Source organism: Myotis davidii, unplaced genomic scaffold (assembly GCF_000327345.1).
Source record: "Myotis davidii unplaced genomic scaffold, ASM32734v1 scaffold827, whole genome shotgun sequence".
Classification (NCBI taxonomy): domain Eukaryota; kingdom Metazoa; phylum Chordata; class Mammalia; order Chiroptera; family Vespertilionidae; genus Myotis; species Myotis davidii.
In genome coordinates, this window is record NW_006297815.1 from 828,123 (window position 1) to 848,972 (window position 20,850).

At 45.1% G+C, this 20,850-nt stretch overlaps 1 protein-coding gene across 1 annotated transcript in view; it reads right to left on the reverse strand.

Annotated features, from left to right (window-relative positions):
- The window catches only part of EYA2 (EYA transcriptional coactivator and phosphatase 2), a 145,613-nt gene that overhangs the window by 71,664 nt on the left and 53,099 nt on the right, over positions 1-20,850 (reverse strand). The window contains exons 5-7 of the mRNA XM_006773526.2: positions 8,421-8,488; positions 6,224-6,401; positions 697-839 (exon numbers count right to left, since the gene is read on the reverse strand). Coding sequence (XP_006773589.1) covers positions 697-839; positions 6,224-6,401; positions 8,421-8,488 — 389 coding nt within the window. The remainder of the gene's footprint in view (positions 1-696; positions 840-6,223; positions 6,402-8,420; positions 8,489-20,850) is intronic.

The following is a 20,850-nucleotide window of genomic DNA, read 5'->3' on the forward strand; positions in this document are numbered from 1 at the left end:
CGTAATGTAAATATCTGATATGCAGGATGGTCTTCGGCGACCCCTGTGAAAGGGTCGTTGGACCGCCAAAGGGGTCTCGACCCACAGGTTGAGAACCGCTGGTCTAGGTCGTATTGGAACCACTAGGGGAGCTTTCAGAACTCCCTGCAATGTCTATTTAATTACTCTGGGGTGGGGCCTGGGCATCTATATTGTAAAAGCACCCCAGGTGATTCCGCTGTGTAGCCAGGGTTAAGAACCACTCTGACCCAGCTGGGAAGGCCCACTGCCCATTGTCGTGTGTATCAGGGGCTCCCAGCGTGTGGTCCCCAACCCAGCAGCATCAGGGAACTTGTTGGAAATACAAATTCTCAGGCCCTGCCCCAGATCTGCTGAATTGGAAACTCTGGGGGTGGGGCCCAGCAGGCTGGGTTTGCACTCGTCCCTGAGGACTCTGCTGCTGCTTATGCTGGAAAACCACGCTGTTCTTTACTATCTTCAGGGCACTTTCCCTAGCCTGTCAGTCAATGGTGTTTCCCTATGGCCAGCCCAACTCTTCCCCACTTTCCCTCCAAGGGCTCTTTTCTCTGTAACTGGGCTTTGTGAATGCAAATGGCCATTCTCCTCCATGAACTTGGACAGAACCCTGTCCCCTGCCCTTCTGTTCAGGCCACAGATGGAGATTACATTCACCGCGTCAGCGGCAGCTGGAGTTACCTCGATCTCGTTGTCCCCCGCCGGGGAGGGGTCGCTGCTCCGCTTAGACCGGCCTCGGAGCTTCCCGTCGGAGGCCCGGTGCGGCCTGTCTGTGTCTCCCTCTTTTGCGGGCGTGGAAGGTCCATTGTGTGTGTTATATTCACCTGGCGGAGGAAAGGGGAGCTTGGCTGAGAGTCTCCTCCCAGGAAATAGCACACCAGAACTGTCAAACGCCAAAGCGGTAGGTCCCAAAGGCAGCTTCGAAGGCAAAGATCATGTAGAATCAAAATTACTCTTGTCAGGCTCTTAAGTTGCCCATTCATTCGGCCAACAAACATTTACTGAGGAGGCACGGTTTCAGGCACTGATTCTCATAGCACCTACATTCTAGAGAGAGGAGAGACGTTAGACAAACAAGTAAATATATAACGTGCCAGGTGGGGACATGCCTTACAGAGAATGAACAAAGTGCATGGGGAACAGGGAGTGTGGGAGGTGACTGATTTATATGGGGCTAGTCAGGGAAGGCCTCGTGGGTAAGCGGGCATCTGAACAAGGATCTTAGTAAAGTGGGGGTGAGGCCACCGGGGGAATGAATACACTAACAGAGGAAGAAAAGTAATATTTATATGTGGCCGGGCCTCAAATTCTTCTACCATTAAGAGACCCCCCTCCCTTGGGGTTAATGGGGGTGTTGGAGAATTCTCTATGTTCCTGTCCCTACGCAGCTTGCTCCTTTAAGCTTTACTTGTTGAGAGACTTGTCCCTTTGAGAATTAAATGAGATTCTATACATCCAATACAGGGTTGGCAATTAGGAAATGCTCAACTTGACCCACATGCATGCAAGGATCAGTCAGAAGGTGCAGGACAGAGGGTGGGCACTGGGTGCTTCTCATCAATATGGTGTTTTTGGACTCGGGGTGTTGAGAGGCTGCCACGCTCATGCCCTTGGGCAATGGTCTAAGGACCCCAATAAGTGAGCAGCACCCTCCTGGGACTCAGGTCCCAAAGTCAGCACCCAAGTTGTATTGTTTTTTTAAGCACATACATTTTAAAAAAATATATGTTTTTATTGATTTCAGAGAGAGGAAGGGAGAGGAAGAGAGAGAAACATCAATGATGATAGAAAATCATTGATCGGCTGCCTCCTGTATGCCCCTACTGGGCATGTGCCCTGACTGGAATCGAACCATGACCTGCTGGTTCATGGGTCAAGCCCAACCACTGGGCCACAATGGCCGGGCTAAGCACATACGTTTTAAATACATGGTTTTTAAAATTATACTTCATTATCTTTATTTAACTAATGAGGGAACTAAGGCTTAGTGAGATGATGGAAGTCTGTGGTTACCCTGCAAATCAATGATAGAGCCGGAGCTAAAACTTGGGCCTGCCCTTGTTACTAGAGTGACAGACTGTAGACCAGCATGGAACCTTAGAGGACATCCCATCCCACTTTCTCACTGTCCAGCTGCTTGTTTAGCTCCCAAATATAGACTCCACTTCCCCTTCCATAATTGCCAGGGTTTGGATCATCAGGGGGAAATGCTTTTGTCTAAAATACTTGGCAATGGACTGAGCTTTTTCCTACCCTGAAAGGATTATTTCCCTCCAAAACCCTGAGGACTGAACTTTGTTTATGTAATATTTATAAAACTTCTTAGCAGACTAAGAACATGGTAAGAAGAGACGTGATTTTGAGTTGTCAGGACTGCTGGGCTGTCTCCAACTCCCCATCATTTTCAGGATACAGCATCAGAGGTTCCCAAACATCGATCTAGCAAAGACTTTCTTCTGGACCATGAGGAACAGACAGTAAACATATTCACAGATGCTTAAGAGTCACGTAAATAAGGTTTATTATCCTCATTGACTTGGTAGTTCTAAGGATGGGAGCTTAGAAAACATTTGTAGACACCATTAAAATCCAAGCAAACATTATTAAAAAGTGGGGAAAACAGCAGCTACCTAGAAATGTCTAAATAAAGTAACTGTAAGGCCAATTTACTAGAGGTGCCAAAATAACCAGTCGTTTTCCACACATTATACATCCTTGAGAATGAAGGGTCAAAGTTCAAGGTCACAGTCAGGTACACAGGCTAGAGCAATGTATGTAAACCTTTCTTGGAGTCATTCTACTCTTTTTATTTTTCCCTTTTTATGTTTTTTAAAACTATTTAACAGCTTTATTGAAATGGATATACAATAAATCACATATATTTAGAGTGCACAATTTGATAACTTTTGACATATGTATAAATCTATAAAACCCTCACTACAGTCAAGATAATGAACAAATTCAGCACTTCCAAGAGTTTCCTTATAATCCCTTTGTAATCTCTTCCTCCTCTCTGCCCAGGCAACAATTGATCTGCTTTCTTTCAGTGTAAATTAGTTTGCATTTGCTATAGTTTTAAACAAACGAAATCACACAGTTTTGAGTTCAAATGCCTAAGAACCAGGGGAACTGATGGCATAACTCCCCATCTGCGGCTGGAGACTTGAGACTCGGGAGGGCCCTGATGTCGGTTCTGGAGTCCAAAGGCCAGCAAACCTAGAGCCCTAATGTCTGAGGTCAAGGAAAGACGGACGTCCCACCTCAAGAAGTGAGTGAGACTGCCCTGCCTCTGCCTTTTTGCTCTACATGGGCCCTCAGTGGGTTAGATGAGGCCCACCCACATTGGTGAGAGCGATGTTTTTTTTTATTTAGTCTACTGATTCATATGCTAATCTCTTCTAGAAATACCTAGAAATAACATTTTACCTGTGATTGGGCATCCCTTAGCCCAGTCAAGTTGATACAAAATTAACCACCACACAATGGGTTATTAAAAGTGTGTTATATACCTTCCAAATATTTGGGAATTTTCCAAAAACATGTCTGTTATTTATTTCTAATTTAATTCTACTGTTTTCAGAGAACATTATTTATATGACTTGAATCCTTTTAAACGTAATGAAACTTGATTTAAAGCCCAGAATATGTCTATGTTGGTAAATGTCTCATGTGTACTTAAAAAAAAAGTCTTTTGCTGTTGTAGAATGGAGTGGACTACAGACTGTCTGTAACATCTAGTCTCCTCTTTCCTCTAATTCCCTCTCCAGAGAAAATGTTAACTGTTGCCTTTGAAACCTTCCAGAAATTTCCTATGCAAATATGGGTATTAAACTATACTTAAAAAGACCCCAGGATCATATTATACACATAGTTATGCACGTTGCTTTTTTCCAACTCTCATAGTCACTCGGAGAGAGACTCATGTTAGTGTAGATATATCTAGCTTACTCTTTTTTAAAAAAATTCTTTATTTTTATTAGTTTACTCTTAAAATTTTTTTTAAAATTGATTTTTAGAGAGAGAGAGATAGAGGAAAGGAAGAGAGAAAAGGAGAAGGAGAGAGACACATCAATGTGAGAGTGGAACAATCCATAGGCTGCCTCCTGCACGCCCCCTGGGAATTGAGCCCACACAAAGGGTGTGTGCCCCGACTGGGAATTGAACCAGCAACTTTTCAGTGCATAGGACAGAGCCCAGTCAACTGAGTGAGTCATACCAGCCAGGGCTCTAGTTTATTCTTTTTAAGAGATGTATAGAATGTCACTGGTGGATGCACCATGAACTATTTAACCAGGCTCCTGTTAATGTCATTTCCAGTCTTTTGCTATTATGCTGCTGCAATAAATATCCTCTTCACTTACGTCTTTGGACCTATGTGGGAATTTATCTTTAAAATAAATTTCTACAAGTAGAAAAGTTGGGTTAAAGAGTACACACATTTTTAATGTTGTTAGAGGTTGCCAAACTGCATGGAGGAGCTTCCAAGTTTCTTCTTCTTCAGAGATTTAAAAAACTTTTCTCCTATTGACTAAAGGAAATGATCTAAGAAGTTTAAAAAAATCCTCCCACTTCCTTTAAGATAATTTGTATCATACTTAAAGATTTTAAAAGAAAAAAGTTCTGAAGCCACACTACTGATTTGTCTTTTCTCTTGAGTAACATCAGATGTTCAGGTTTTGCCCTCTACATCAGCAAATCGCCCTGCAATCATCTACAAATTGTTGTGCATGTCCATGCAGAGTGCACTGCAGCGGGGCTGGGGGCTGGGGGTTGGGAGGAGATGAGTGTCGGGCCGTGCGAGTGAGCGAGATCTAGCTGTAATACATAAACCTCTCGAGCCTCTGGAGCTTGGAACCAGCCACTCAAGGAGATCCTGAATAATTCCAAAAGTGGAGTTTTTATGGGAAAGTGGAGTGCCTGGGTGTGTGTGTATGTGCGCAATGCTCTTCCTTTATGACGAACACTGGGGAAAAGACATGGGATCTGGGTTGTAGCTGACAATTATTTATGTCACTAGATTTTATGTGTGCTTATTAGACTCACAGTAAAAACCATCTCAACCACTTATCATTGAACTTTAGACCAAGGGATAAATGAAGAACAATAAAGAAAAATTTCAAAGAGACACAAGGAGCCTTTATGTTCCCTTCTGATGGGGAACGAAAATGACCTTCCCACTTAACTCAAATTCTTGTGAAGTAAGCCTGTGGAATCCAGTTCCCCATCAAATTACAGAAAGGGGAATTTGCTTGGAGATTTCCTGATTATATTTCCTTTCTGAAGCCGGTTTGGGGAGGCCACATTCTGAAAAGCAGGATGGTCCAAGATACTTCAAGATTATGACCAAAAAAAGTTTGTTAAATTTCACACCCTTCAAAGGAAGCATTTTGGAAATTGCTAAATAGATATGACACATTCATTAAATACTTTGTAATAAGATACCAATGGCCAAAATCAATGCTCAAGCCCTAAATTTCCTCAAAAGTTGACTTAAAAATGCTTGGCCATATTGTGTCCATGTAACGCCAACTCATGGATATCTAATTCACCCTCAGGGAGGAAAAATACAAGGGCTAAAAGCAACAATTGCACAAAGAACCCCAGGAAACAAAGAGGTATTCTTTCTCTAACCATCAAATATTAATTAATATTTATTGAATGAATGTCCACACACCATCATGCTAGCTTAGCTCTACAGAGCTCCATAGCATCAGCAGGTTTCAGACAAAAACAAAAAACAACACACACACACACACACACAAAACCAAAACTCAATGATATTTCTTTCCATTTGGATGTTATGATTTATTACTGTCAGTCATTTAATGTTGATAAGCCCAAACCATCTCATAAAAGAGAAGACATGTGTGTAGAAGACTTGTGGAACAAATGAATCCACAGGCTGATGAGTTAGTTGCACAGGGATATGCATCACCAAAGGGCCAGGATATGGACTCTCCCAAGTGTTGCTCATAATCTAGGTGGGTTCCATAGGTTGAAATTAGAATTTTTAGGTAAAAATTTCTGACTTTTAAATATGGGCGCAACACACACACACACACACACACACGCCAACAAAATATATCTGAAGACTAGATTTAGCCCTTGGGTGACCAGTTCATTACAACTGACACTTATGTCCAGTCCCTCCTTCTTGTAAGAGTTCAGACCACAGCCATGAATGTCCACAGACAGTGACTGTACATACCTGGAAGCGACTCAGAACTCTGGTTGGGGACGTTGTGTGATGCCTCCTGGAGGACGTAGGTGGACGTGGAGATGGGGGAAGGGCAGATGCTGCTGGCTGGGACGTAAGGAGGGTTGTAGGACGAGCTGTAATACTGGGAGTATTGGCTCTGAGGGAAACCAGGGTAGGAAGGATAGTCCTGGAAAGGGAAACATACAGGTGGCGAGTGAGAAAGGTGGTTTGGTGTTGGCCCTTCAGTTGGCCCAGTCACAGGCTGATGAAGGCGAGGGGCCTTGTGGGATGGGTCTACTCTCTTTGTCTCCCATCAGAATAAACGCTCTACGAGGGCAGGGACTTGCCCCAGAGGCAGACCTCAAGAGGAGGATGGGACGAAAGATTACCAGTTGGGGAGTGCGGAAGTAAGGTAGAGAAGGGAAAAGGGAAAGCAGCCAATCCAGGGGCTTTAGGTAGGGACTGGAGTGGATTCTCTTGGGGAAATGCTGGGATGATAGAAAATACACATCTCGAAGGATCTCTCCAAGGAGCAAGGGAGCTGGGTTGTTCAGACGCCAACTCCAGCCAGTCTTTGAGAGCTGCTCCCAGGGGATATCAGTTCCCTGGCTCTTCCTGCCTGGCCCATGCACTGGTTCTAGAAAACAACCCAGGAATACAGAGATTGGCAGCTGGAGGTCAGCAGGTGCACCCTGAGGGACATGGGTGTGGCCTAGCAGCATCTGTCTTGCTCATGCTGTATGCCTGGCGCCCAGGACAGCGATGGGCACATTCAGGCTCTCAATAAATACTGGATAGTAAAGAATAAATGAATGAGTAATAAAGACTGCACACCCACATCGCAGGAGACTAAGTGACATTTTAGGTTCATAAGGGGTGCAGATACCTACATGGTATTAGGGACCCAGAAACTTCTATGAGGGAGACTTGGAGAGCAAATCAAAGAGTGCCAATCCTCTTTTACCAAGTTCTGCTCAAGCCAACCAGACCTCCCAACTCTTCCATAGCAGCCATTGCTTCAAACCTCTGCTTCATCACCAGAAACCAGTGCTTCTCAACCTACAAGGAACTCGTGGGACGTTCAGTTTCTCGGGCCCCTCACAGACCTACTGAATCAGAATTTCTGGGGTGGCATTTAGAGATCTGCATTTCTGACAAGCTCCCATGGTGAAATCAACCAATTAAGTATTTACTCTGAGTGGTAAAGAACTGTGCCTTAAAAACTACTCTTTTATGTACAAGTAATTTATCTATGTATACATTATAGTGCAAATAACACAAAAATATGTGAACTAATTTTCACATATTCCAAGGCTGAAGTCATTTATATTCTTCAGCTCACTGGAGAAATAGCGCATCCCCCATATTTAAATATGTTAAATATTCCTAAAGGCCCTCTACCTCGGGTAGTTTTAACACTAGCCTGAAAGCATGTTAATCTTTTTGTTGTGGTGGTGGTTAATTCTCACCTGAGGATAATTTTTCCATTGATTTTTAGAGAGAGTGGAGGGGAGAGAGAGAGAGAGAGAGAAACATCACTGTGAGAGAGATATGTCTATTGGTTGCCTCCGCATGTGGCCCAGATTGAGCCTGCAAAGGAAGTAGGTGGAATTGAGCCTGGGACCCCTTAGTCTGCAGGTCAATGCTCTATCCACTGAGCCAAATGGGCCAGGACTTAATCTTTTGTTTTGAAATAAGTTTAGACAGAGCAAAGGTGCACAGATAACACAGTGTTCCCGTACACCTTGGGCAGGTCAATTCTGAATTCACTCTCTAAAGTGAAACCACGGGAATCAAACTACAAGCCAGCATTCATCTTTAAAGTACTGACTTAGTTCAATTTAAGCTAGCGTTTATAAAGCCCCCACTGTGTGCCGGGCACTCCACACTGGGATGCTTTCACCCTGGAGAAGCCCAAGATCTGCGAAAGAGCAGACACCTTGCATCCCTACATTCTAGATTCAATAGTCAGTGGGTGTCTAGGGCTCAGGTCAGTACGTAATATAGAATATCGCCTGTCATCCAATTTCTCTGCCTCTACCCTGTATCCTTTCAATGGCCATTTACAGTCTCTCCTGTGGTATCCAAACCTGGGAAGAAGACATGGATTTCTGGTGGGGGTCATGGGCAGGAGGAGGCATTCTGGGTGCCCTGATTTAAGGGGACTTTTAAAGGAAAGAACCGAGACAACATCTGGTGGGTATACCTGGTGCACACTTCCGAACCCCGCTGCGCCAGTCAGTCCATTTGCTCCTTGATAGATCCCTGCCGTTCCTGTGGGAAAAGGGACAGGGGCGCAGATGAGGTTTCTTACAGTCAGAGGGAGATAGGGAGGAGGAGGATGCTGCGGAAAGGTGTGGTCTTCGAGGTCCAACATGTTGGGAAGATGGAACCTGTGACCTTGGCAAGTTCCCAAATCTCTCTGAACCCCAGTTCTCTCAATCAATGAACAAAATAAATAATACCTCATCAAAGAACTGGGTGATAAAGAAATGAGATGAAGCTTTAAAAATGATTTATTTAAAAAAATCATGTGGAAAATGTACATAAAATTTACCCTTCTATTTTTAAGTGTACAGTTCAGTGGTATTCAGTGCATTCATATGGTTGGGCAACTATCGCCACCATCCATTCCCAGAACTTTTTTCATCTTGTAAAACTGAATTATTTACCCATGAAACACTAACTCCCCATGTACCCTCCCCTCAGTCACTGGCACCTACTTTTCTACTCTGTCTTAATGAACTTGATTGCTTTAGTACCTCTTATCAGTGTTATCATGCCGTGTTTGTCCTTCTGTGACTGACTTATTTCATTTAGCATAACCTCTTTAAGTTTCCTCCATGTTATGGTACTTGTTAGGATTTCCTTCTTTTTAAGGCTAAACAATATTCCATTGTATGTATAGACCACATCTTGTTTATCCTTTCATCCACTGACGGACACTTGGGTTGCTTCACATTTTTCTATTGCAAATAATGCTGCAGTTTTGTTTTGCACCATTTATATGCTGTGAAATTCCCCCAATCTGAAGTATCAGTTGAATGATTTTTAAAGTCACCACGACGCAGTTTTAAAACATTACCATCACTCCAAAGTTCCCTTGTGCTATTTTCAGTCCCCCCCCCCCCCACTCCCTTCTCCAGCCTCAGGCAGTCACTAATCTCTTGTTGATACTAGAGTTTTGCCTTTTCTAGAAATTTCACAGAAATGGGACCATACACATGTGTTTGTATCTGGCCTCTTTCCTTAGCTGATGCTTTCGAAGTTTGTCCATGTCGTAATGTATATCAGCAGTTCATTCCTGTTTATTGCTGAACTAGAGGACCTAATGCACGAATTCGTGCACAGGTGGGGTCCAGCCAGCCTGCCCCATCAGGCTGAGCAGGCCTGCCAGTTGGGGGGAGGGGCTGCAGGCAGTTGGCGGGCTGGCCCCGCCCCCTGGTCAAACTCCAAGCCGAACTCCCAGTCGAGGGGGCAATTTGCATATTAGCCTTTTATTATATAGGATAGCATTCCACAGTATGGAAACACCACATCTAGTTTTTGGCTATTATGGAAAATGCTGCTATAAACATTTGCATATACGTCCTTATGTGGATATACGTTTTCATTTCTCTGGGACAGATCCCTAGGAGTAGCACTGTGGAGTCATGTGATGAGTTTGTTTCACTTTTTAAGAAAGGGCCAAACTGTTTTCCAAAGTGGCTATGCCATTTTACCTTCCAGTTTCTCCAGCACTTCCTTTTTCAGTCTTTTTTTATTATAGCTTTTCTAGTAGGTATGTAGTGGTAACTTGCTGTGGTTTTAAGTAACATTTCTCTAATGACTAACTATGTTGGGCATTTTTTTTTATGTTTATGAGCCATGAGTATATCTTCTTTGGTGAAGACCTATTCAAATCTTCTGCCCATTTAAAAATAGTTAGGTTTATCCTCATTACTGAGCTGTAAGAATTCCATATATATATCATTTCCCCCCAAATGTATATATTCTTTGAGTGATTATAAAATCAGTGTTTATTAACATATATTTCATTTTAAAAATTTAAAAGAATCTACAGAAATTAATACTTTTTTTTTATTAGAACCTGTTTTTAAAACTGTTGACCATTCTGGTCTAGGCACTGCGATAGCATGCAACAGAATCACAAACATCAAGAATAATTTAGTTTGGTATTTGTGTGCCTTCAATTTGTCAACTGTTGCTGGTTCTGTACTGTAAACTTTATCTTTAATGTATCCCCATAAAAAAGTCTAGTGGATAAATTTTCTCTGTTCAAAGCTTAGTTATTTCAAATCAGCTAAACCTGAAAGGGAGTGAAAACTGAGTTATCAGCAGTTAAAGTGTGTATACATTTTCCCCAAATGTACTGCAACTGGGTTTTCAAGCTTCCAGTAGCATTTTAGGATGAATTTCCTTTGTTCAAAGTTTAGTTTTGCTGAAAAGAAAGAAACATCAATTGAACTATAAGTTGTTAAAGTCTGTATACATGTTTTTGGGACACCCTGTATATACTGGATACAAGTTCTTATCAGTTATATGATTTGAAAATATTATGTCCCAGTTTGTAGCTTGTCTTTTCACTTTCTTAATGGTGTATTTTGAAAAACAAAAGTTTTTTTATTAAAAATTAGATGAATCATTTTTTTAAATTACATATTTTATTCCCCCATCCCTATTTATCCTTTCTATGTCCTCCTCCACCTCCACCCATTCCCCTCCACCCCCTCAATCACCACACTGTTGTCCTTGTCCATGAGTTCTCTCTCTTTTTACTTTTTTGCTCAATCCCTCCACTTCCACAACCTCTGTCCCCCTCCCCCACCTCCCAGCTGTCTGCTTGATTTCTATCTATGAGTCTGTCTCTATTTTGCTTGGTAGTTCAGTTTGAAAAACCAAATTTTTAAGTTATCAATTTTTCCTTCTATAGATCTTGCTTTTGCTGCCTAACCCAAGGTCATTAAAATTCTTTCCTATGTTTCCTTCTAGAAATTTTATGGTTTTAGCTCTTACTTAGGTATGATCTAATGTAAATTAATTTCTGTGTATGGTATGAGGTAAAGGTCTAAAGTAACCATTATGCATATGGATATTCAGTTGTTCCAGCACCACTGTAAAGAGTATATCCTTTGCCAAAAATTAATTGACAATAAGTGTGAGAATTTATTTTTGGATTCTCTCTTCTGTGCTATGATGTATCTATCTTATACCAATTCCTTCCTGTCTTGATTACTGTAGCTTTACAGTAAGTTTTGAAATCAGGTTGTATAAGTTCTCCAATTCTGTTCTTATTTTTCAAGATTGTTTTGGCTTCTATGTATAAATTTGGCATTCACATGTCAATTTTAAAATAAGCTTGTCAATTTCTATTGGCCAGAGGAAGTGGCACAACATTTTCCAAGTACTATATCAACCCAGCATTTTATATCCAGAAGGCATATCCTTCAGGAAAGAAGAGAAAACCACGACATTTTCAGATGATGGGAAATTAAGACTTGTCACAGCAAATCTACCCTGAAAGAATGGGCGCAGGAAGTTCTTGAAACAGGAGGTTTAAAAACAAAAGGAATCTTGAAGCATCAGGAAGAAAGAAAAAGAAAAGGAAAAAGATAAAAATATGGGTAAATAAAGTCTCCTTTCTGTATAGTTATGTCACCAACTCAATATATAGGGGTTGGAGAAAAGTAGGTTTACAGTTTTCATATGAAAGTAATATAAATAATTAATACAGTAATTAATAAATAAACCTACTATGAACCTACTGTAAACAACTGTAACCCTACTTTTTCTCATCCCTATACAATTAGGTTCATAACAGTTCGCTATCAAATTTGTGGAATTACTTTTTCAAATGTGCTTTATAATGATACTAGAGTCCCGATGCACGAAATTTGTGCACTCAGGGGTGGGGGTCCTTCAGCCCGGCCTCCAGGGAGCGGGCCTAAGCTGGGAGTTGGACATCCTTAATGCTGCTGCGGAGGCGGGAGAGGCTCCTGCCACCGACACTGTGCTCGCCAGCCATGAGCCCAGCTTCTGGCTGAGCAGTGCTCCCCCTGTGAGAACACACTGACCACCAGGGGGCAGCTCCTGCACTGAGTGTCTTCTCTCTGGTGGTCAGTGCATGTCATAGCAACCTGTTATTCTGCTGTTCAGTCAATTTGCCTATTAGCCTTTTATTATATAGGATAAAATATTGAAATGGTTCCATGGTCAAATCTACAAGATAAACTCTAACCAAGTGTGGGGATGAGGAGGTTATATGCTAGGCACTGGGAAGGTAGTGGAGCAGTAAGCTGCTAATAAGTGCTTTCACTGGGAACTTGGGGGGTGCAGGGAAGGGTTCTATAATGCCAACTGGGGAAGGGGCGGGGCCAGGGGAGGCTTCCTAGAGGAAATGACATCTAAATGGTTTCTCAAGGATGGGCAGGAATTAGCCAGGTAAAGAGACAAGAACCAGAAACATGGCCACACCTGGGCATTCTCCCCTGCTGTCCACTACATGGGGGCCTGTCTCAGGCCCAGAAACCACAGAATTGTCCACAGCAGTGTGGCATGCTGCAATCCCATTCTATCCTCAATGGCCTGTCCAGACACGTCTGGCAGAGCTTTAGGCCAGCCTACTCCATTCAAGGTCCTGGGGTCCTGGTTACCATGGCAATCCTACCTGCCAAAATTCAGGAACACACCTGCCTTAGGAAGTCTCCTGGATGCCTGGTTTTCTCACTCGACTTCATTTTTTTCCCCTTTGTGTCAAATGACGCCTTAGGGCAGGCTTGGAAGCAAACAGACCACCATCCTACCCTTTGGTATTCTTTGTCCAAAACAGCCTCTCCTTTGTTTTCATTTTGTGACCCGGGGGCATCTGAAGAATGGACAGCTGCACAAACTGCAGTTTGCTGAGGGCAGTCACAGAGCCCCTGCAGTGAGAGAGCCATCCCATGCCAGAGAGGACCCAGGAGGAAGAGGGCACGTGGCCCGAGAAATCTTGTGCCACAGTATGTGGTCTCTGGAGGGTTTTGTAAATGACTCATCTTGGGCTGACTTCTTGCTTCTGTGTGGCTGGTGGAATGGGCATTGAGGGCTGGGGAAGGCAAGGACAGGCAGAGCAAACATCCTCTTCTAAAGGTGATGGTGGAAGGCCCTGCTAGGGGTCTCCCCGTACCCACTCACCCCTTCTCTTTCATATTAATAGAATCTCTGCTTTTAAGCTGGACACATAGCTGATTATAATAAGCACTACCTTTCCTGGTTCCCCTTGTGGCTGGTGAAGTCATGTGATGAATTCTAGATAAGGACAGAGCTGAAGACTGTGACTTTATGCAAAATAATGAAACAACGCTTAATGAAACCAATGAGACCATAGGCTAATTGACAGAAACAAGAGTTAAGTTTCTATGACATATTTCTGGTCACAAAAGCATCACCAAACTTGTAAATAAAAGACCCCAAATACGTCTACTATTAAACATTGAGATAAATATGAGCAATACATATATTTAAGAAAGATAAATAAAAACAAATGAGAGAATTCTTTTCCAACCCACTTATTCCCATTCAGGGCTGGAGGTGGCTGGAGCCAATCCTGGCAGCTCAGGGTGCAAGGCGTCTGGGACCCACCCTGGCCAGGACACCCTTCCATCACAGAGCCACTCACTCACTCACTCACTCACTCACCCTGGACAACATAGACTCGCCAGTTCACCTCCTGTGCACATCTGCGGGATGAGAGAGGGATATGGAGTCCCTGGGGAAACCCACGCAGGCGTGCGGGGGCTCTGCACACGCCACAGACAGTGGCCCCAGCTGGGAATTGTTTTTCTCGTCAATGTTATAGCAACATCATTCGAGGACCTGCTGTAACTTCGTAAGAGAGTGGCCGCCCACCTGCGGGAGAACTCCTCTGAGCCTGGCACCAGGTGTGCCATCAGGGGCACTTCAGGGCCTGCCCGATTCCAGAGCAGATTTCACAGGGTGGGTTAGACAGCTGGAAACCACGTGTGCGAGGGTATGTTTAATGGGGAGATACTACAGAAAAGGCCAAGGGGGCGAGTGCTTTCCGGACATTTCTTCTCACTTCCTGCCGAAAAAACGCCCCCCCCCTGTGGCTGGCCCCCGGTGGACAATTTGATTTCACTGTTCTTTCCTCCATCAGTGACTCCTCCCCACATAATCACAAGTGGGAGGAGGAAAGGGAGTCCAGGAACAGGGGTGGAAGGCAAGCGTGTCAGGGCAATGTTTTGATAAACACTGGGACTTCCCTTCCGTTGTCATGGGATGCCCAGGTGGGCAGAAAGAAAGGAGTCATCAGCTCTTAGGTCCCGGAGTCTGGGAGGATTTAAGGAAAAGGCTAATGCTTCTCAAACTGTCTGGGAAGGACTAGATTTTAAATGCTTAACTCTTTGGGGATGAAAATGTGAGTTCAATGCGCATGCCACAGGCAGTTCACCGTGTGTAGACAACCCCGAGCTTGTCTACACTCTGTGCTGGGAGACAAGTCCCCGATCACGTGCTTGGATGTTGGGGCAATACCGAATTGCCCTGAAAGTTTCTCTCTTACTCCTAGTCCGGTATTTATGTACTGCAGGCCAGTAACAGCCTGTGGACTGACCCCCATTGGTGGTCTAACTAAGAATCAGATTGACGTGGGCAAATAGCTTAATAAGAAATGTGAGGGGAGGAGCAATTCTTCTGGCTAGAGAAATGGGGCAGAGTGGGAGGGAAGGGAGAGGGGTGGGTAGAGAAAGAGGATGAGAGTGAACAAGTAGTCCTAGGCAGAGGGATTCTATGCTCTGTACCCACACACAGCTGCTGAGAAAGCAGCAAGACCCCCAAATCAGAGGTGGCTGTGTGTGCTGACCTTAGACAGGCAGAGCTCAAACCTTACAGGCCCAGCGGGTGAGGGAAGGAGCTGGTATAGGCACAATGGTAAATGGCGACTGACACAGGGCTTCGGTATTGGGAAACAATAGGGGATGGTGGGGATTGTGGCAAACTGGAATACGCAGTTTCTATCTAAGGGGGTGGCAGTTTGTACTGGATAGTATTTGGCATTCCAATTCCTTTCTCCCTTGCTAGCTTCTTTCTTTGCTTTCCCAGTTTCCCTTGCAGCTCCAGGATGGCCGTGTAATCTAGTTTGGGCCAAGGGGCTTCTGGGAAAGACTTTCTTTTATTCCTCTGCTGGCTCCTCCCTGGATTATATGAGGTTGTGATGCCTGGAGTTACAGCAGCTATTTTGGGTCATGAGGTCACAAGTGTAAAAGAAAAGGCCTACATGCCGAGGCTGAAGGAGTGAAAGAATAAAGAGAGCCTGGTCCTTGAAGATATAGTTGAGCTGCCAAACCAAGCTTGGGGTCCAGACTTCTTGCTAAATACACAATAAATGTCATTATGGTTTAAGCCAATGATAGTTGGGTTTTTTGTTACTTGCAGCCAAAAGCATTCCTAACTGATATAATGGTACTCAGCTCCAGCCAACCCCTGTCACCTGGAAATGTGAGTCAAATGTAGCCAGGCCTTCTGATTTCTCAAGAGAAGTAAAACATTTTGAGCTATACATGAAATTTCCCAATTTTTTAAATGTAGACGACAAATTTAAAATAGTTCGACAAGCCAAAACAAAAAACATGTCAGTAGGGTAGGCGTGGCCTATGGGTGTTCAGTTTGTGACCTCTGGTCTAAGCAGGCAGAACAACGAAAGACTCTTGTGCCCACCATGTGGCAGAAACAGCAGTGAAGAGCCCCAGGCTGGGAGGGGCCTCATGGACCAAGAGAGTGGACAACTCGGGAGCAGCCTGGTCCCAATGACAGACAGAGGTCGGAGGAGCCCCCGGCACCACAACACATGGGCACTAAGAGTCCAGAACCTTGGCCAAAACTCTGGAGGGTTTGGGGAAAGCCCAGAAAGTTGAAACTTTCCCGCCAGCCCAGGGGGAGGGTGGCTCACAATAGAAATTAGGTTGAAATGCCGAAAATAAAGTCACTTCTATTTTTTACCCACTTGAGCTCGCAGATTAAGATTACACATTTTATACAACAGACGGAAGAATTCATTATGTCCCTGGAATTGTGCCTCCAGCAGTGGCAGGCACCTGTGGTGGCAGCCCATCACGCCTGTGCTGGTCTGTAAAACATTTGGTGCTAGTGTTGGGTTCATTCAAGTTCACGGGCACATTTCCACATTAGTCCACCAAGATCCCTCCTTTTTAAATTTATTTCCTCTCATTCTCCGTCGCTCCACAGGTAAGAATTCTAGTCATATTCTTGGAAAAGAGGGCACTAGTGTTTTGTGGGCAGGTATATAATTTCCGTAAGTTCTACGGCACATTTCATATGACTTTTCAGTCTCTTCGCCCAGCATTAAGTTCTCAGGCCCCATCCATGTTGCTGTGAGAATGCTTCACTTGTCACCCTGGCAGCTGCCCAGGCCTCCCTCGTGGGCATTCTCCATCTCTCTCCTGCGTCTGGTCTGGGAGAGCACGTGGGATCCCTCCGCCCGCTCCCAGCACCACAAGCCTGCTGTGAACATCCTTGGACCTGTCCTCTTGTGGGCCCGTGTTTCCTCGGGGTGTGTTCCCAGGAGTGGGACAAGATCCGGTGTCCCTCGGGTCTGGGTGAGAGCTCTGGGCATGGCTGCCAGGTGCGCATTCCCACCTGCTGTGCCCACAGTTCCCATATCTCGTCTCCCCGCCCCCGCAGCAGTTGGCATAGTCCCTCTTGCTGATTTCTGCTGTCCTGATAGGAGGACTAACACACTAGCTCATCTGTTGTCTGTAATTTACATTCCTCTGATTCCTGAGGACTCTGCACATCCATCCTCCTGGGGCTCGCTGCCTCCTCCATTTCCTCCTCTTTTCAAGGAGGTGGTGACAATCACCATGAAAACTCTCCTCCTCTTGGGCCGAGCTCAGCTTTAACTTAATCCGAAACCCTGGAAGCCTGTTCCTGGCATTAGCAGTTGGACAACTAACAACAATAGCCCCCATTTATTGAGCACTTATTACCTTCCCCAGGGCCAGTCATTTTACGCGCTTTATCTTGTTTCATCTGCACCACAACCCTAGGAAGCAGGCCCTGCTAGGAGGTGCAGGGCCAGAGTTCAGGCCTGGGTCACCCTGACTCCGAAGCCCAGGCTCCCAGCCAGCATGCAGCCCTGACTTCTGAGCAGCTGTGGGACCGGACACAGGCCACTGCCTGCCTCAGTGCTTCCAGGTCAACCCGATTTCACTGCACCCACAGTCTGACATGCCATCCCAGGCAGCACCAAGAAGGCCTCACAGATAATCTCAAGTGTCCCCTCCCCAATGTTCTTGCTTAGAATCCATCCTACAAAGGGACCTACTGTGCTCAGTCCACAGTGACACTCAAATGCATGTGTTCGTTCATCTGAATTAAGTCTTCCTGAGGCCAGTATTAAAATAAAATTGTTTAAAACAAATCAGAACTGCAAGTGAAAAAGTTCTGGATATGTAATTGGGTGTGCGTGTGTGGTATACAAAGAGCTGATATAAAAAGAAGTCAGCAGCTACTGCATAAAATGAAAAAGCCCAGTAGGGAGAGAGGTGCGTCTGTTATGAAACCCCTCTGCTCAACTACCCCAGCCATGGCCCAGGTTCCAGAAAGGAACAAACCACCCGTCTTCACAGGTCAATTTTTCTGTTTTTCTTTACCTAGAATACAAAGTGGTGGGGCCAGGGCTTGTGATCACTTATCTGGGCATTCACTCATTTATTCACTAAATCTCTGCCGGGTGACAAGTCTGTGCCAAGATTTCTATCTCCAGAAAGAGCTGGGCCCTGTCTTCTTGGATCTTAGGCCTGGAAGTGGGTGGAAGACAACAGAATCCACTTGTAATTGATTATTTGCCCTGGCGAGTATAGACAAGTGGTTGAAATTTCTATGCCTCTGTGTTCCCACCTATAAAATGGAACTAAGCATAGTTTATTTATTTGGTTTATTAGGAGGCTTCTGTGAGGTATAAGGGCAGGGCCCAGCACAGAGTAAGTATTCAGTAAGCTGGGATTCTTACTGTTTGTGCATTGGTAATCACCACTGGAGATGTCAAGAATTCTAGTATTTCACTGATTCGCCATTTTGTAAAAATATTGATGAGGATAAAAGCATTCAGGGAAGGTTAAAATAAAAATACAAAACAACTTGGATAGGACCAAGCAGCTGATCCCGAATGAAAACAAAAGGATTTTGGGGACCCAGACTGAGCGCTCAGCTTTGCAACCAACAGTGCCAAATGGCCCATCTGCCAGGAAGAGAGGAGGCGGCCACATCCGTCTGGCTGACACTGAGTCGTCTCGTCCATTTTGCCATCTTAACAATCCAAACACACACCCGAGCCCGTCCTGCATCTTTGCTCCACGTGCAGCCCAGCCCACATCTGTGTTTAATAAAATCAGTTGCTAAATGTCACAATGGCCTCATTCACAGGTAGCATAACGCACATTTAACTGCCAATAAAACAATCCGCATTCCTGAGGATGCCATTTCAGGTAGGCTGCCCTGTCACTGTGTCTCTGCCACATGAGTCGGAATAATGCCGGGGCAGAGATGGGGGAGAAAGGGGCCGAGGGGCGCAAGACCGCAGAGGAGAAAGCGCCCACGCACGGATGTCCCACATGCAGAGCGAGGTGGACAAAAGCCAGCTGCAGGATTGTGAGGCTGCTCTGAGCACACATGAGACTAAACGTTGCTATTTGTTCATTTCAGTGGTGCAGAGTATCGATGAAGTTGGAGGGCCTCTTAGAGGAGGTGGAGCAGGAGCTAAATGGATGGGAAGGAACCAGCCACATGAAGGTCTGGGGAAAGAGCATTCCAGGTTGAGGGAAACAGCAAAATGCAAAGGCCCCATGGGCGAGGAATAGAAAGAAAGCCAGTGTGAGCAAAAGGGAGGGAAAGTGGGGAGGCTGTATCCACGATGAGCTCAGAGGGTTTTCAGGTGCTGGATCACACAGGGCTTGGCAAGGCATTGGCATTTATTTCTGATGCAGTGGGAAGCCCCCATTGGGGACTTTCAAGCAGGGGAGTGACATGATCAGATACAGCATGGGGAAGGGTTGACTGTGTGACTTCTTGACTCTGTGCAGTAGAAACAGATCAGGGCGTCACAGTGGATCCCAAGACCAAATGCATTATTCTTACTGCCAGGATCTCCTCTGGAGGGATTCTTGGGAATGGTCAACCATAAAGATCAGAGTTTCTGAGGCAAATTATAGATGTTGGAGAGAGATTTCACTGATAGAGTGTCCTGGGAAAGCAGTGAGGTTAGACATACCTTACACTGTCCTGGTGGAAATCTGGCAAGGGCGGAGTAGGTGACCTGGACCAATCAGTGCATCACATTCCCCGGACGACCACACCCACAAGTCACTTGTCTATGGCCATAAGGGCTGTGCACCTGCACTAAGCACATCCAAGTGAAAGGGAATCTGCAGATGTTGTTTGGTAAAAAGATGGGAGCTGTTGCAGCCACTTGACCAGCACGAGGGCCCTTGGGTATTTATATAACCTGCCCACCTCGTAGAAGAGATAACATACCCACTTTTCACTGATCAGATATGCCAAAATGTCTGTTGAAAGATCAGCATGGATGATGGCATCATTATCCTTGCTGCTCCTCCTCCTCGCATAGATCTAAATATCATCACCAATTTCTATGAATAGAGCTTCTTACATACCATGCAAGTCTATCCACTTTCTCTGTCTCCTCCACCACACCTCCACTTCCACGCCTCTATCATCTCTTTACGTGAGGTCCGCAGTCTCCTCGTTGATTTTCCTGCATCTGTCCTGAGCCTGGTTCAACCCGTTATCCTCTTAGCCAGATCAGGAAGAGCCTCTCTGGCTTCCCATTGCATGTCTAACTCTTCCCTGTGTCCACAGGACTGGTGGGACCTGCCTCTCCCCTGACCTCACTGAGCCCCACCTTTCCCCCTCTAGTGTGTTAAACTATGTCCCCTAAAAAGATATATTCAAGTCCTAGCCCTCAGTGAGTGTGACCTTATTTGGAATAGGGTCTCTGCAGATGTAAGCAAGTAAAGATGAGGTCATAGTGGATTACAATGGGCACTAATCCAATGACCTGTGTTCTCATAAGAGAGAAATTCGGACACAGACACGCAGAGGGAAGAATGCCACGTGAAGAAGGAGGCAGAGACTGGAGTGATGAATCTATAAGCCAAGGAACAGCAGGGACTGCTGGCAACCCCCAGAAGCCAGGAGGGAGGCAACGAAGGCTTTCCCTGAGAGCCTCTAGGAGGACCCTATAAACACCTTGATTTTGGACTTCTGGCCTCCGGAGCTGTAAGAATAAATCTGTTGTTTTAAAGCAGCCAGTTTGTGTACTTTATCACAGCAGCCCTAGAACCTCCCCCGCAACATCACCTCCCTCCCGCCCGTGGCCTGGGTGGCTAGAACATCATTTTAGGATGCCTGCGTTGGCTCCTCTCTGCCCAGAATCCCTTCTTGTAGCCCAGCAGGTCTCAAATGTTAGTGTGCACAGGAATCATCAACACATCCTGTTACAGACCCGAGATTTCTAACACTCTCCCAGGTGATGCGATTTTGCCAGACTTTCCAGACGGGGGTTGGGGGGTGGTGGTGGAGGGGCTAGTGGAAAGGGGGTG